The sequence below is a fragment of the Marmota marmota genome, unplaced genomic scaffold (genome assembly GCF_001458135.2).
Source record: "Marmota marmota marmota unplaced genomic scaffold, marMar, whole genome shotgun sequence".
In the NCBI taxonomy this organism is placed as follows: Eukaryota; Metazoa; Chordata; class Mammalia; order Rodentia; family Sciuridae; genus Marmota; species Marmota marmota.
In genome coordinates, this window is record NW_026000082.1 from 18681001 (window position 1) to 18697146 (window position 16146).

Below are 16146 nucleotides of genomic sequence, written 5' to 3' on the forward strand. Positions count from 1 at the left end.
CGGGAGCCGGCTGAGCGGGGCTGCGCGTGTCGCGAGGAGCCCTGGGCCCCTCTCCCAGCCTCGCTGCTGGACTCTCACAGCTTGACCGGTGGGGTGGACACCCCGCCTGGCACTCCACCCAGCGCCTCGAAGAAGTCTGCAGGCAGCGCCCCGACTGACCGCAAGCGCTCCCTGGCCGCCCTGCGCTCAGGGGTCAGCCCAATCAGACTACAGGGCAGTGTCCAGACACCGACTCAGGTGAGTGAAGGCTGCAGGAGTTGAGGAAAGCTGGAGGGAGGGCGAGGAGGGGAAAGGGAAGGGGCGGCTTTAAGAAAAGGGGGACATACTCTGTCCAGTCCTGAACTCCCAGGAGACAGGGGAAGCAGTGCCCAGACAAGGGGTCAGGAACACGTGACCTTGAGAAAACAGATGTGAGAGGGACACAAGAAGAGAAGACACCATGAACTGGCTGCCTTGGACACCCTCTGCGCTATCCTTTTCCCTCCTGCTCTTAACTCTGTAGAATCTGCCTTAGAAGCCCCTTCCATCCCCCACATCCTCCCAAAGACCCAAAGTAGACAGCAGTGAGCACCCTGCAACTTCAAACCAAGAGACAAGTGAAGCCAGGAAGGCAGAAGATGGACATGGATGGCCTCCCTGAACAATGCCTGCTTTCCCCATGTATTTAACCAGTATTCACTGGGCACCTGGAGAGAGGCAGGCACCTCACTGGGGACACAATGACAAGCAAGGAACACATAATTCTGCTCCTGGGGGAAGCAAGCATACCTGGACACAGGAGTCACTTCAAGGGCCCTGGAGGGAGTGAAGAATCTGAGAACCATGAGTTGGCAAGTTAGGAAGAGGGAAGGAAGGAAGGAAGGAAGGAAGGAAGGAAGGAAGGAAGGAAGGAAGGGAGGGAGGGAGGGAGGGAGGGAGGGAGGGAGGGAGGGAGGACCCCGACTACACTGGAAAGCAGAACTGGGATGGGCCAGCTGAAGATGAAGCCCAGGGCTTAGGCACAGGGGTCTGGGTGTCTACCATACCTGCTGAGTCAAGCTCACCATACCTGGTCAGTTCAGCTCACCAACCCTGGTGAGCTCAGCTCCACCGGAGAAGAATCAAAGAGCCACTTGAAGCTGAGTGTGGTGGCACATGACTGTAATCCCAGTGACTTGGGAAATTGAGGCAGGATGATGGCAAGTTCCAGGCCAGCCTGGGAAACTTAGTGAGACCCTGTCTCAAAAATAAAATAAAAAGGTCTGGGGATGTAGCTCAGAGGTAGAGTGCCCTTAGATTTGATCCTCAGTACCCCCCCCCAAAAAAAAAAAGCCACCCGGAAGAGTCATGGTTGGAGCAACTGCAGTGTGGGCCCAGGAGGGTCTTATTGTTCGGAAGAGATGGAGATGGTGGGTGAGCAGGTATAGCAGTGAGTCCAGAGAGGAGGGGATGGATTCAGGGATACTTGGTAGGAGGATCTGCAGGATTCTGAGATGGGTTGGAAATGTGTGGAGAGAAGCCTATGGGAGAAGGAGGGGCCAGCACTGGCTGAAGCTGTAGGCTTTGTGGGAGAAGGAACCCGTATCCCAGAGACAGAGTGTTCCCAGGAAGGAAGACTCAGCAGACTGAAGCTAGGGACAGCAGCATATTCAAATGGTGTTCATTGAACTCAGCAGTCTGCTGGTAACCTTGGTGAGCATGGAGTCCAAGAGTAATGGAGCAAAAACCAAATTGGAGTGGATGATGCTTGAGAAGGAAGTGAAGTATGGAGAGTAAGCAGTGCTTTCAAGAGGGGGAGAGAGGCCAGGCAGGCACTGTGGTGCATGACTGTAATTCCAGTTATCTGGGAGGCTGAGGCAAGAGGATCATAAGTTCCATTCTCAGCAACTTAGCAAAACTCTATCTCAAAATAAAAAAGGACTGGGAATGTAGGCCAGTAATAGAGCACCCCTGGGCTAAATCCCCAGTACTGCAAAATAAAAATGAATTTATGTTAGCTGGAGACTATAATGACTTGGAGTTGAAGAAAGGTTTTGTTTTAAGATAGGACAGGCTGAGGTGTTTCCAGGAGGAGGTGTGGTCCAGTGAGGAAGAAGTTGGTGAGCTCAGACTAGGAAGGGAAGGTTTCCTAGAAGCCTTGAGGGCCCAAATGAAGTCAGAGCAGGGATCTACAGAGAGCTTGTGCTATCCACCTGTGGGTTTTTTTTTTTTTTTTTTCTGTCTGACCAGGCCTGGCAGTTTGAGCACAGACTTGGAGAGACAGGAAGCTGGACCAAGGCAAGGCTGAGAATTTTCTGGGCAACTTTAACAAAAGGACAAAGTGACATGTTCAGTTGCAAGAGAATAACTGAAATCAGTCAGTGTGGGATCTCAAATGGATTCAGAAAGAAACAGGCAAGAATATAATGGAGAAAATATAGGGTTCCAGGGATTGTGTGTAATCAGAAAACAGTTATAGCAAGAAGCGGTACACAGTCCTGGTGAAGAGCATGGATTTAGGAGACACACGACATAGGTTTGAATCCTGGCTTTACCATGTATTACTACCATATCTGTGGACTTCAGTGAGTAGTTTAACCTCTCTGAGTTTCGGTTTCCCTATATGTTAATATGAATGGCAATAAGCCTACTTCACTCTGTGTAGTGACACATGCTTATAATCCCAGTGGCTCAGGAGGCTGAGGCAGGCAGGAGGATCGTGAGTTCAAAGCCAGCCTCAGCAACTTAGTGAGGCTCTAAGCAACCCAACAAGACCCTGACTCTAAATAAAAAATTTAAAAAGGGCTGGGTATGTGGCTCAGTTGTTGAGTGCCCCTGGGTTCAATCCCCAGTACCAAATAATAATAATAATAATAATAATAATAATAATAATGCCTACCTCTTAGGATTTGTCATACATTTATGTGAGTTAATCTATATAAAGGTCTTATGTCTTAGTCCATTTTCTGTTGCTATAACAGCATACCTGAAACTGGGTAATTTCTTTTTTCTTTCTTTTCTTTTCTTTTTCTTTTTGGTACTGTGATTGACCCCAGGGACATTTAACAAAGCTATATCTCCAGTCCTTTTTACTTTTTACTTTATTTTTTAGTTGTAGTTGGACACAATACCTTTATTTATTTATTTTTATGTGGTTCTGAGAATCAAACCCAGAGCCTCACATGTGCCAGTGAGCACTCTACCCCTGAGCCACAACCCCCAACCCCTTACTTTTTATTTTGAGATGGAGTCTTTCTTGCTAATTTGCATAGAGCCCCACTAAGTTGCTGAGGCTGGCTTTGAACTTGCAATTCTCTTCTCTCAACCTCCTAGTTGCTGGGATTACAGATGTGTGCCACTGTGCCTGGCGAGACTATGTGATTTCTAAAGGAAAGATGTTTGTTTAACTCACCATTTTGGAAGCTGGGAATCCAAAGAGGAAGATGCTGGCATTTGCTTAGTTACTAGTAATGGCTGTGTGCTGCTTCACCTCATGGCAGAAAGCAGAAGGGCAAGCAGGTACATGCAAAAACAGACAAAAGTCAAAGAGCAGACTAACTTTATAACAACCCATTCCCACAGTGACTAATCCAGTCCAGCAAAAGTGAGAACTTGCCCACCTCAAGAATTAACCCAGGCGGGAAAAAAAAAAAATTAACCCAGTCCCACAAGAAAAGCATTAACCCCCCTTAATGATCTAATTGCCTCTTGAAGGCCTTATCTCTCAATATCAACACAAATGTCCACATGTGTTTCCCAGGAAACAAAACCATACTCAGGCCATAGCAGCTTAGAATGGTGTTGAGCACAAAGTAGCTGCTGTCCATTTGATTGAATAGTCATAGCAGTGGGGGTAGAGTCAAGAGTAAGATTTCCAGGTTTCTCAGAGGTGGATTGGTTCAGGGTCACAACAGGGTGATAAGGTCCTGGGGCAAGGATAAAGGGGGCTGATGGCCTGGGTGCAATGGAGGAACTGGGCATTGGAGATGAAGAGTCAGGGCAGAGTCAGATGGCTATGTACAAGATGCTGCAGTCCTTGGGGTAGGACTTAACTGGAAGGGAAATAGAGCTTGTCCCAAAGGAAGCAGACAGGAAGAGCAGTTCCACTCCAGCAGTCTGAAATCCTCTCCCATGGCCTCTCCTGCTAGCTCCAGGCAACTGAGTTGCTGAGGGCAGAGGCAGAGGCCCAGACTAAGGCTGAGATTCCAGGCTGGGTGGCCCCAGCAGGTGGCAAGTCTGATTGTCATGAAGGACTGGAAAGAGGGTCAGAAGCCCCCAGAGCAGGAGGATTACCTTCACCTGAATGGGTGCGGAGGCTGGTCTAATGAACACACAGGGCTTTGGATGCTGCAGAGAGAGCTTCAGAGTCCTGTATCCCTAGGTCCCTCAGCTGTGCTAAAAGAACCTGCAGAGCCTGCAGAGATCTCTAGAGCAAACTCCTACTTTGCTGATAGCACTAATGAAACAGCCCAGTGAGAGGCACAGTGAGTAAGTGCAGTGAATGCTTGCCAGCTACAGGCCTGGAGACCCACTGTAAATAGGAGGGTGCCATTAGAGCAGCTGAACAGAACTCGTACCCCTACACCCCATTGCTAATGCCCAGGGGCTGCTGCTGTTAAGGCAAAAAGTCTCCGGAGATACGTCTGTTAGGCAGCAACCCATCTCCACCAGAAAGGCAGGCAACTGGGAGTGTGTTCACCCGCCTGTTGGCCTATATCTACAACCCTGTGTGTAATGCAGCTGTGCTTGTATTTTTGGAATATGTCTGAACCCTGAGTGTGCATGTGGGATATGTGTATGCATGTGTGCATTTGCACTCACGGATGAGAATGATGGGGCCCAGAAGTCAGTGACAGGGACTGGAAAGCCACACCTTCAGGCTTCATCCTCAGACCTTGTTTCTAGCTTGGGGAATCATCTGTGTGCTTATGTGCATGTGTGCTTGTGTGCACGTGCGCATGTGTGCATGCTCAAATGCTCCTGGGGTGGGGAAGTACCTGTGGATTGGCTGGGGTGGGGTGATAGTGGCTCTTCAGGCTCTGGAGAGACAGAATTCAGTTGGCAGAAGCTGAGAGCTTGCAGGGTAGTGAATAAGCCCCATCCAATAATGAGTAATGGTGATGTGGGAGGTTCCCTGAGGATGGGGGTGGAGTTGAGGATAGAAAGAGCATAGGGTGGGGGCACCAGTGGAGAGGACTGGCCCAGAATTCAGGAACTAAGGGGAAACATAGGAATTCTCAGGAGTAAAGCACTCTGACTGGCCAAATGGGTCTCACTTGGAGGACAGAGGGCCCCAGGCCAGTGGCTGTTTTAACTGAAGCCCCAAGCCCCTCACCCAGAGACTCTTGAGCCACTGAAACAGGAATCAGGGGCCAAAGAATCCTGGAAGGTACCCCGGTCAGGCAGCTGCTCTTGTGCAACACTAGTATCCCAGAGCTGTGGACTGGGAACGTGGGGCAGGCTTACCTGAAAGGGCTTCCGGCAGAGATCCCCCTCCCTAGCAGCTCTGGCCTCCACCTACTGAGAACTACCACCCAAGCTTGTTGATGATACCTGGATAATAATAATCAATGATTGCATTCTTTTAGGAGGCAAACATCTCTATACCTTCCCATAAGCAGCAGTTCCAGTATAGGAAAAACAGACTTTCCAATCTGACGGAACTCGTTTAAACCTGAACTTTCCCCATTACAACCAGTGAACCAGGAAACATCCCTTCACCTCTTTGAGCCTCACTGTGATGGGGCAGTCTTGTAACAGCTCACAGGGTTTGTGGTGAAGATTAAAGTAGTTGACTTAGGGAAAGTGCTTAGCACAGAGTCACTGTTCAATGTGTGTGCCCCTCCCCCATAATCAGGACCCCCTCTGAGCAGCAGTGACTTCTCAAGGAAATAACTTAGTCCCAGCTCAAAGCAAAGAATTTGGAACAATGAACAGGGACAGCCATATTACAGATCAGTGTAGCATTTTTATGAGATCCTTTGATATTTTGATAGTAATTTCTGAACAGGTCCCCATTTCTGCCTTCACAAACTTCAGGTAGCTGAGGGTAGGGCAGCAGATTGATGAGAGACTTCCCCTGGGGACAATAACCTGCTTACAGTTCTTCCTTTACATTCAGGCAGCTAGACCTAGAGAGGGACCCCAACCCTTCCAGTTGTCCAACCAGATCAAAATCCAAAATGTTTGTCATCTGAGGTCCAGCTCCAAGTACCTGCCCCTGCTGCAAACAGCTCCTAGACTGAATTCCCAAATAGAGATCACAGGGCCTTCCCAGAGAGACTCAAGAAAAAAAGGAGAGCTAATGGCCAGGGTCATGGGTGCTAATGTCAACGTTCAGAGTCTGACTGGGTGGGAAAAGGGGCAGTCTGTTTTGACTTTGTACTGATTCCATGACCTTCCCCACTCCAAGCCTCCAGTTTCTCCATCTGTAGATGGAAAGCTTGGTCTAGGTTACCTTCACAGGCTCAGCAGCTTGGAGAACTCACTAAAGGGAAGGTCTCTCAATCCTAGCAACTCAAGATTCAGAGCAGTGACTGCTCATCAGGTGCTAGGTTTCAGGGCTGGATTTGAAATGAAATAGAAAGAGCTTGGAAGATTGGAGATAGCAATAGCATCAATTTGGAGGGTCCGGCTTCATAATCCAGGACTCCAACTGGAAGTGACACAAGTCACAGTTCAATGGCCAGAATGAGTTACATAGCAGCCCCACCCAATCACAGATTGGCCAGGAGATGCTATCTTAACATGTGCTCAGAAGGAGGGAGAGCCAGAAGGATTCGGTGAACAGCACCAAGGACATCTCACAACAGTGCCAGCCAGAGTTCCCACAACAAAACAGGGCACCACAGCAGGGCACCCAGAGGGCCACAGTCCGCCAGAGGAATTGGAGGTGGAAATTAAATTGCATGACCTCAATGCCTCACCCTTGCCCATGTCCAGATCTTAATTAGCCAGAGCAGAGACAACTGCAGGCATAAGCCCAGCACCCACATGTCCTTAGCTCTTTCTGGGTCTGAGATGGAAATTCCAGGAGTTGTTTTGTTTATGGAGTTAGCTCTGCCACCTACAAGCAGATAAGAATCACCATTGCGGGGTGGGGATGTGGCTCAAGTAGTAGCGAGCTCGCTTGGCGTGCTGTGCCCAGGGTTCGATCCTCAGCACCACATACAAACAAAGATGTTGTGTCCGCCAAAAACTAAAAAAAAATAAATATTAAAATTCTCTTTAAAAAAAAAAAAAGAATCGCCATTGGCAGTTAGCACTTAGAAGCTCAGCCCCTGGGCAGGAATTTGCTTTCTTTTGAACCAAGTATGCTAACCCAAGGAAGGGGCCAGGACAGTTTACTTTCCTGGGCTGGGGTGTGGCTCAGTGGTAGAGTGCTTATTTAGCACATGTGAAGCTCTAGGCTCAATCCTCAGCACCACATAAAAATTAATTAATTAATTAGTAAGTTAATTAATTAATTAAAGGTATTTAAAAAGAGAGAGAGTTTACCTTCCTTGCAACAGGGAAAACACAGCCTGTCCTCCTCTGCTGTTGACATTTGAGGGATATAATTGCTAATTTCAGGAGTTTATCTACAGGGCCTAGAGGAGAGCCTGTGACATGCCTGGTACTTCAGTCATTCTACAGATATTTAGCAAATCTAAATAAATAAATCTAAATAAATATTTAGCAAATCTAGCAGTTTGCTTGTTTGAGAGCCCAGGCTTTGAATCCTGGCACCACCAGCACTGCCCCTGAGTGGTTTGGGATGAGTTTACTTAATATTTCTGTGCCTTTATTTCCTCATCTATAAAATGGGGAATCTAATGGTAATAATCTTATGTTACAAAAATTAAATTAGATATTACTGTAAAGTGTTCTGTACAGCACCACTGTTCATTATCAATCTGAAAGTGCAAATTTCAGATTATCATTTAGAATTCTGTTTCTGGTTAAGGTAGACTAGCTCTCATATCAGACTAATTCACCACTGAGAATAACTTAAAAAAGCTGGATTTAGTATTTAAGAAATTTATTTAAAGGCACAGGAGAGCTACAGAGACAACAGGGACTTGAGGGAGGCAAGATCTTGGGGAAGAGTTACATCCCCAGCCCTTTTTATTTTTTTTATATTTTGAGACAGGGTCTCACAATAGGGACTTGAGGGAGGCAAGATCTTGGGAAGAAAAGAAATAATAACTGAAATTAAGAACTCAATAGACAGCTAGGAGTGGTGGCACACACTTGTAATCTCAGCCATTTAGGAGGCTGAGGCAGGAGAATCACAAGTTCCAGGCCAGACTCTGCAACTTAGTGGGGCCCTGTCTCAAAATAAAAAATAAAAAGGTTTGGGATTTAATCAGTGATAAAGTAACCCTGGATTCAATCCTCCATATCACAGAAAAGGGGAAAAAAAGAACTCAAGAGATGAATTTAACAGTAGGGGAAGACACTTGTGAAGAAAAGGTTAGAGAACTGGTTGATAAATCAGAAGAAAAATATCCAGACAGAAACAGAGGGGAGGGGGAAGCCTGGAAAAATACAGAATAGAGTGTGAGAGGCATGTGGAACAAAACTGGATGGTTGAACATATGTGCAACAGGGCCCCAAAATGAGAGGTGAGAGAAAATTGGGAAAAAGAATGTCTGAAATTTTCTCATACTGGGGGTAGATGTTGACCCACATGTTGTAGAAGTACCAGGAACCCACGAAGGATAAATTAAACACACACACACAGACACACACACACACACAGTTTAGCATATCATAGTAAAACTGCTGAAACCCAAAGACAAAAAAATTCCCTAAAAGGGAAAAAAATGAGATATTTGGGTCTTTCAGCCACCTCACCAACCATCTTTCTAGTCTTTCATGAAGTGTGATGAAGGTCCAGACTCTGCCCCCTCTACCAGAGACACACTCAGCCTCAGAGGGAACCTTCCCCACAGAAAGATCTCACTGTTAGCCGGGCACAATGGCACAGAGGGCGCTGAGGCAGGAGGATCACGGGTTTATAAGCAACTCAGGGAGACCCTGTATCTAATAATATAAAAAAGGGCTGGAGATGTGATTCAGTGATTAAGCGTCCCTGAGTTCAAACCTTGGTACCAAAAATAAATAAAATAAAAATAAAAATCCCACCTTTGCCAGATAATGTCAGATATTGATAATTAAAGGGAGTGAGTGTTTTGAAAGGAAAATCTGGAAATCTCACAGCCTCTTCTGAGCATCAGACCTTTGTCTTTAAAATGAAGCAATATTGTGCATAGTGTGGCCCAGATATCTGCTCTCTTACTCTGGTTTTAGGTTGTCTTTTCTTCCTTTTACTCCAACTACCAGAGCCCAATCCTCTCTGAGCCTCAATTTCCTCAGTTGTAAATGTGGTTATTAGTAAGTGTCATGCAGTTGTAGGGATTAAGTGATATCATGGATATAAAAGTTCTTTGCAAACTGTAAACTGCTGTATCCCTTTAGTTGTTGCTATTGCTGCCTGGCAGAACCAGCAGCAGCCGGTTAAAAGAGATGGCTCGTGCATGTGTGACACTTCCCAAGGAATCTATGGTTTACCCATGACTGACCTGAAGGGTCTACATGAGCTTTCTTTGCCAGGATTTTGGGATTTCTGACTTCCTGCCAGCTTGGTGTGGCAGCAAGATGATTCTTGGTTGGAGTGAGTCCCAGTAGAACTGCCACCTGTCAGCATAGTGCCAGGAGGGGGAGCCCTGGAGTCATCAGATCTGGAGGCCTGGAGGTGATCCTCCAAGCCCTCTGACCTGCTTGAGCTGCCCCTTCCTGATACTATCTCTCATTTTCGTTCACCTAGTCATCAAGCTTTTTCCAATCCCAAAGTGTGCGGCTTTGGAGACAGTCAGGAAGACACCTCCAATTGGAAGGCCGACCAACTTTTCTGTTTCCATACATGACATGACCAGCTTCTCAGATCTGAGATGTAATAACTCGCCCTCAAGGGCATGGTTAATGTTTAATCAGCACTGTCCTAAGAACTTTAACTTTATTTAGTTTAAAGCATTTAATTATTACTATACCCTGTAAGGCTGATTCTATTATTATTATTATTATATTATATTTTTTAGTCATTGATGGACCTTTATTTAATTTATTTATTTGTATGTGGTGCTGAGAATTGAACCCAGGGCCTCACACGTGCCAGACAAGCACTCTACCTCTTAGCCACCACCCCAGCCTCTGATCTATTATTAACCCCATGTCACATGTGATAATCCTGAACACAGAACATGGGGCCTCTTGTCCTGGTCACCCTCCCTGTTCCTCACTCTCCATGCTCTGACCCCATTTGTGCTACCATCTGATTACTCCCCTACCTAACCAGGACCCTTCACTGACACTTTTTCTGACATACATAAATAGAGTATAACTTATTTGTCTGGTTGTACAAGATGTAGAGTTACACAGGTCATGTAATCATATATGCACCTAGGGTAATAATGTCCAATTAATTCTACTCCTATCATTCCTACCCCCATACCCCCTTTCCCTCCTTCATTACCCTCTGTTTAGTCCGGAAATATAACTATTCTCCCCCTCCCCTTGTGAATTAGCATCCACATATCATTCATAGGCCCTGGATCTTGGATAAAGTACTAGACCTTTCCTGAGCATCAACTGATTGTTTTCTTCCTTCCTTTCTCCTCCTCCTCCTCCTCCTTCTTCTTTGTTTTGTGTTGTGTTTTGTTTTGTTTATTGAACTAGAACCCAGAAGCACTTTACTTTTTTTCAGATTCTCATCTAGAATTCTGTTTCGGGCTATGGTAGGCTAGCTTGTATCAGACCAACTCACCACTGAGAATAACTAAAAAAACTGGATCTAGTATTTAAGAAATTTATTTAAAGGCACAGGAGAGCTACAGAGACAACAGGGACTTGAGGGAGGCAAGATCTTGGGGAAGAGTTACATCCCCAGCCCTTTTTATTTTATTTTATTTTTTTTATGTTTTGAGACAGGGTCTCACAATAGCGACTTGAGGGAGGCAAGATCTTGGGGATGAGTTACATTCCCATCCCTTTTTATTTTTTAAATTGCCTCCAGTTTCACTAATATGCTAGGCCGACCTGGAACTTGCATCCTCCTGCTCCAGAGTTGCTGGGATTACAGGCCTGCTCCATTGTGTAGGGCTAAACTTCATTTCCTTCATCTGAGTAAGGAGGGGCTAGATCAAATGATCTCCAGGCAGAGTTGGAGGTGGAGTTGTCAAAAACCCAAGAGCTGTGTCCTCTGACTATAACTATTGAGAGTGATGATAATGATCATTTAATAAGTACCCTGCTGAGGGTTTCACAGCGATTCACTCTCTTAATTTAATTCTCCCAGGAAGGCTTCTTGGAGGCGCTGGGTGGAGAGAGAGCGAATGGCAAAATTAGCGGTGAGGGACTCCAGGAGTTAGGTGGGGGAAACAGGCTGACTATACATATGAGGTGGGTTGTTTCCCAGAGGCAAAAGCAGAGGCAGGGGTCTGCCCAAGATGACCTCTTCACTCCCAGGCACATAATGTAGCCAGGGAACTGAGCTGAGATGCTCCACTGACTCACCCTCTCTGTGTGCTCACAGGATCATCGTGAGCTCGCCCCTGGCTGGAGGGATCTTGATGCGTGCCAGGCGTGCTCAGGCCGATGCCGCCCACAAAGAAAAAGAAGAGCAAGGGACCTGTGGCTCCCGCGCCCGCCGGCCATGCCCAGGGCCGGTTGCCAGGCCTACCGTCACCCGCGCTGTGCTGCGCCTGCGGTCTGTGCGTGCTGCTGGCGGGTGTGAACGTGACGCTAGTGGGTGCGTTCGCCTCCTTCCTGCCAGGGCACAATGTGCCACTGATTGTAGGGCCGGCGCTGCTAGTGCTGGCGCTCTGTTTTTTCGCAACCTGCTGCGTGTGTAGCCGCCGGGGCCCTGCGCTCCGCACGCGCTCCTTGGAAGCGGCGGCCCGGGGCCAGAATGGCGGGCGCGCGGGGCCAGTGGCGCTGGAGATGGAAAGCAGCGAGCGCACAGCGCAGGACACCACGGCCGTACAGCTCAGCCCCGCTGCCTCGGCCGCGTCCTCTGGCCGCTCCAGCCCGGGCCCGGACCCGGGCCCGGCCTCTTCAGCCTGGACGCGCCCGCGCCCACAGCAGTTTGTGTGCCGCGGCCCGAAGGGACGCAGCTCAACCTGCCCCGGGAGCTGTCCGCCTCCTAGCGGACCAAGGCCTCTGTCCATTCCCCTGTCTGGGTTCCCTCCATCCTGTGTCACTTAAACAAAAACTAGAAGAGGGGGGCTTTAATTTTTTTCTCCATAAGGAACCAGTCCTAGGCACAGGTGGCCTCACCTGTCTCATTTCTGAACTTCTGGAGGGAAGAATGTGGTGATGGTGTCAGGGCTCAAATCCTAAAGAAATGAGCAGCCTTGGCCCCTTAGATAGGGTCTCTGCGCCCTATCTCACCTCACCCCCCCCCCCCGAGAGACTTGATGAAGCTGGACTCCTGGACCTTGGAAGCTGACCCCACCCACAGTATTTGGGCATGTGGAAAAAGAAGCATCAAGCGGCTCTGGCTACCAGCAAGGCCCCTGTCCCCAAGCGGGGAGAAGGGAGGAACTCAGCCCTAACTTGCTCCATCCCTTCACACTGTGAAAGTCGTCTAGGCCCTCCTCTGCCCCTCCCCTACCTCCTTGTCTCTACCCCAACATGATCTTTGGGATTCATTTGGAAGGAGAGATTCTGACTTCAGCCATGAATGGGTAGAGCCGAGCAGAGCACTCCCTGCCATTCTGTCTGACCCCCACAGTGTGAGTCCTGCCAAGGATGAGTGCTGAGGGGGATTCTCCAATCCTGAAGGTCCCAGTGATCTTCACTGCCAACAATGCTGCCACCTTCACTGTGCCACACCTTATGTTCCCACTCCTCAATAAAGCACCTTTGGAGTCAGTCCTCTTTGGTGTGCAAGCAAGCTGGAGGGAGCTTGCTATGGGCCTCTTGTTGTGGGGCCTCTGACTGAGCACTTGGGTTCTGGGCCCCTGCCAGCCAGTGGCCAAACCACCCTTCAGCATCCTAGCACTAGCTCTTCTTGGAGACCTAGAAAGGGGTCCATGGGGAAAGGAGTGTGTGTCTGTGAATGTCTTTGGGAACGGGTGTGTCACACCTGGGGCTGGATGAACGTAGGAGTGCGGCTGTGGGTGCAATTGCCTGGCTCCTGTAGGAGATGAGGAGTGCAGTGTTTGGTAACTGTCAATATCACACATGTTGCGGGAGTATGGGAGGGGTAGATAGTTGAGGGCATGACCACCCAGCATGCATGGGGCGGGGAGAGAGCCACCTATGTAAAGTCTGGACCTTTCTCTGGGGCTGGCTGGGCTTACAGAGTTTGGGTTCAGCCTGTGGTCTGTCCTGGCAGGCAAGGGCACCTGGTCGAGGAATGGGGGCTGCCTTGTAATTAGAACAAGGGAACTGGTGGGAAAATCCTGTGATCCCTTCCCACTTGCAGGGATCCAGGCAAGCAGTGATGGTGGTACACACTGGCCCCCCACCCCTCGGGGAACATGACTCCCTGCCCTTGGCTTCATCAGTTTCCTTTTCCAAGGTGGGCTCTGCTGCCCTCCTGCCATAGCCCGGGTACTTCCCACAGGGAGAGCGCTGTCCTTCGTCTGACACCATCTCAGTCCTCCTGTCCTGCTGTCTCCCTCTCCCACTAAGAGTGTTACAAGTCTGTCAGTAGGTGCTGAGCAGCTCATCTCCATTGGTTCTAATGGGGGGGGGGCTAACCTTTGAAGCACCCAGCCCCTGGAGTTGATGGCCTCTTCTCAGCACTTCCCCACCACCACCATGTATGTGTGAGTCCATCTCTTTGGGCTCATCCTCTCATCTGGTTCACTGGTCTGTAGCTGCCTGAGGCCACCCGCTGCCTTAGTAGAACAGACAGTGTAGGGCCACTGCTGATGCTGCCATGGGGTGGTCTGGATCCCCCTTCTCCCACCACCTTCTTAGGAGACTCCCCCAGATTCACCCCCATCCCAGTGCCAGGCTCAGCCCAAGCCCCTCTCCCACCTGCTGGCAGACGCCTGAATTACACTCTCAGGGCACCTTCCTCTTCTACAAGATGACTTTCAGATCTTGCCATGGGAGCTGGCTGCTGGGCAGGAAGAGTGAGCGTCAGATGAGGATCCAGGACATAGGCCACAGATTAACAGATCAACAATGGGAGCAGAATGCAGAGAGAGTGGGGAGAGTCATTGGCTCCCTGCAGTCCCCTCAGCTGCCACCAGCTGAAAGGTCCTTATTTATCTCATCTGGGCTCCTCCCACTTCTTAGGTACACCAGGAGAGAGTCTCTTCACCCAGTGCCACAGGACTCACTTCCCAGTGAGTACCAGCAAAGAGCATCTCTGCCTCTCTCCAGGCTGCCACACTAGGGAGTCCTCCCCCCAACACGGCTTCCTCAGGTGAGAGCTGAGGGACAGGACCTTCAAGGACAGCACAGCCAGCCCAGTGAGGACCTAGGGCAGCCCCACTCTCCTTCACAAAGTGGGGCTGGAGTATACACTCTGTCTCCACACCCCTGTAGGCCTCTCCTCAGGCAGGCCCACTGAGGGGGCCACTTTGAAGGTAAGGACATGATTCTGACAGTACAGGGACATCCCAGATTGACAATTCCTATAGCAATTATGCAGAGGACCCTTAATAAGGGCTAGGTTCTCCACCAAGGTACCAGGGCCTGTTCTCCGAGGTCCAGGGGCTGCAGTGGAGGACACAAAGCTGGTCTTTTGAAAAGGATGAGTACTCCCCAGGGCTGGGGGAGCTCTGGGATGGTACAGAGAGCTTTGCCTCCAGAGGAAACTACTGCTGACCTGGAAGAGGGAGCCTCTTGGGTGGAGTAGGGGGTCTCTTCCCTCTCCACAAGAAGAAATGAGGGAAGCCACTTAAAACCAACTTTTACTAATTAATTCAACAAATCATTCCCGGGCCCTGCTATGTGCCCAGCACTGAGAATACAGTGTGAATGAGGTCTCATGAAGCTCACATTCTACAGTAAAGAATTAAATAAGCACATCTGGGTGTGATGGCACACACCTGTAATTCCAGCCACCTGGAAGTCTGAGGCAGGAGGATTAAAAGTTCAAAATCAACTCTGGGAAGGAAGGAAGGAAGGAAGGAAGGAAGGAAGGAAGGAAGGAAGGAAGGAAGGAAGGAGGCTAAGGGTGTAGCTTGGTAGTAGAGTGTCCCTAGGCTCAATCCCCTCCCTCAAGGAGGAGGAGGAAGAATAAGAAGAAGAGGAGGAGAAGGAGGAAGAGGAGGAGGAGGAGGAGGAGGAGGAAAAGGAAGGCGGTGGCAAACATTAGTTAGGGAACAGTGCTATATGCAGAAAATCACAATAGGAAGGTGTAAGAGGTTAGGAAGTTCTTCTCTGAGAGGTGGCATTTAAGCTCCTAATAATAATAGCCATACCAACAAGGTTCAGAGCAAGAATATTTCAAGCTCAAAAAATGACCAGTGCAAAAACTCCTAAGATAAGCATGAACTTGGCCTCTATGTGTCAGATCAATAAAGAAGGGCCGTAGAAACTGGGGTGAGAGATGAAATTAGAGAGGTGGGGAGAGGGGCATGTCCCAGCTCGTGGAAAGCTTAGTAAGCCCGGGTGAGGATTTTATTCTCAGTGAGATGGGAGCCACTGGAGGGTTTTAAGCAGGCAAGTGACATGATCTGATTTATTATTGTAAAAATCACTTGGCCTGCTATGTGGAAAATAGAGTGTCGCCGGCAAGAGGGAAAACAAGGAGGGTTAGGAGGTTACTGCAGTGAGCTGTGCTGGGGACTGGGCCTGGAGTGGTAGCTGTGGAGCAGACAGAGACTGCACCCATTTCCTGGGTAAATAGAATAGGTTGCCCTTATGGATATCCTGGGGGTATCGAAAGAGAAGAATCTGGAAGGAAGTGCTGGAATTTGGTTTGAGCACCTGGGTATATGGTGGATCAAGTTTTAGAGAGAAAACTCATTGGTCTCAATAGCGCAAAAAGTCTGTAAGCCCAGGAGAGCTTTCCTGCAGGAATGGAGTCATAGTCCTGAATTCCAGAAAGAAGAGAAGGTCCTGGGGTGAAGGCTGAGGAGCCTCTGGCATGTGAGTGGTGGCTAGCCCTTGAGTTCAGAGGAGGCATCTGAGGATGGGAAGACAGCCCAGAGCCTAGGGTAGGTAGTCTAACCTCTGAAT

The 16146-nt window shown here is 48.8% G+C and overlaps 1 protein-coding gene across 1 annotated transcript; it reads left to right on the forward strand.

The window, feature by feature from the left end:
* Positions 1-6: 6 nt before the first annotated feature.
* On the forward strand, positions 7-12867 carry Tmem275 (transmembrane protein 275). The gene is given in 3 exon segments (XM_048782723.1): positions 7-237; positions 11534-12042; positions 12045-12867. Coding segments are annotated over 2 exon segments (549 nt in total). The 5' UTR covers positions 7-237; positions 11534-11595; the 3' UTR covers positions 12147-12867.
* The last annotated feature ends 3279 nt before the right edge of the window (positions 12868-16146 follow it).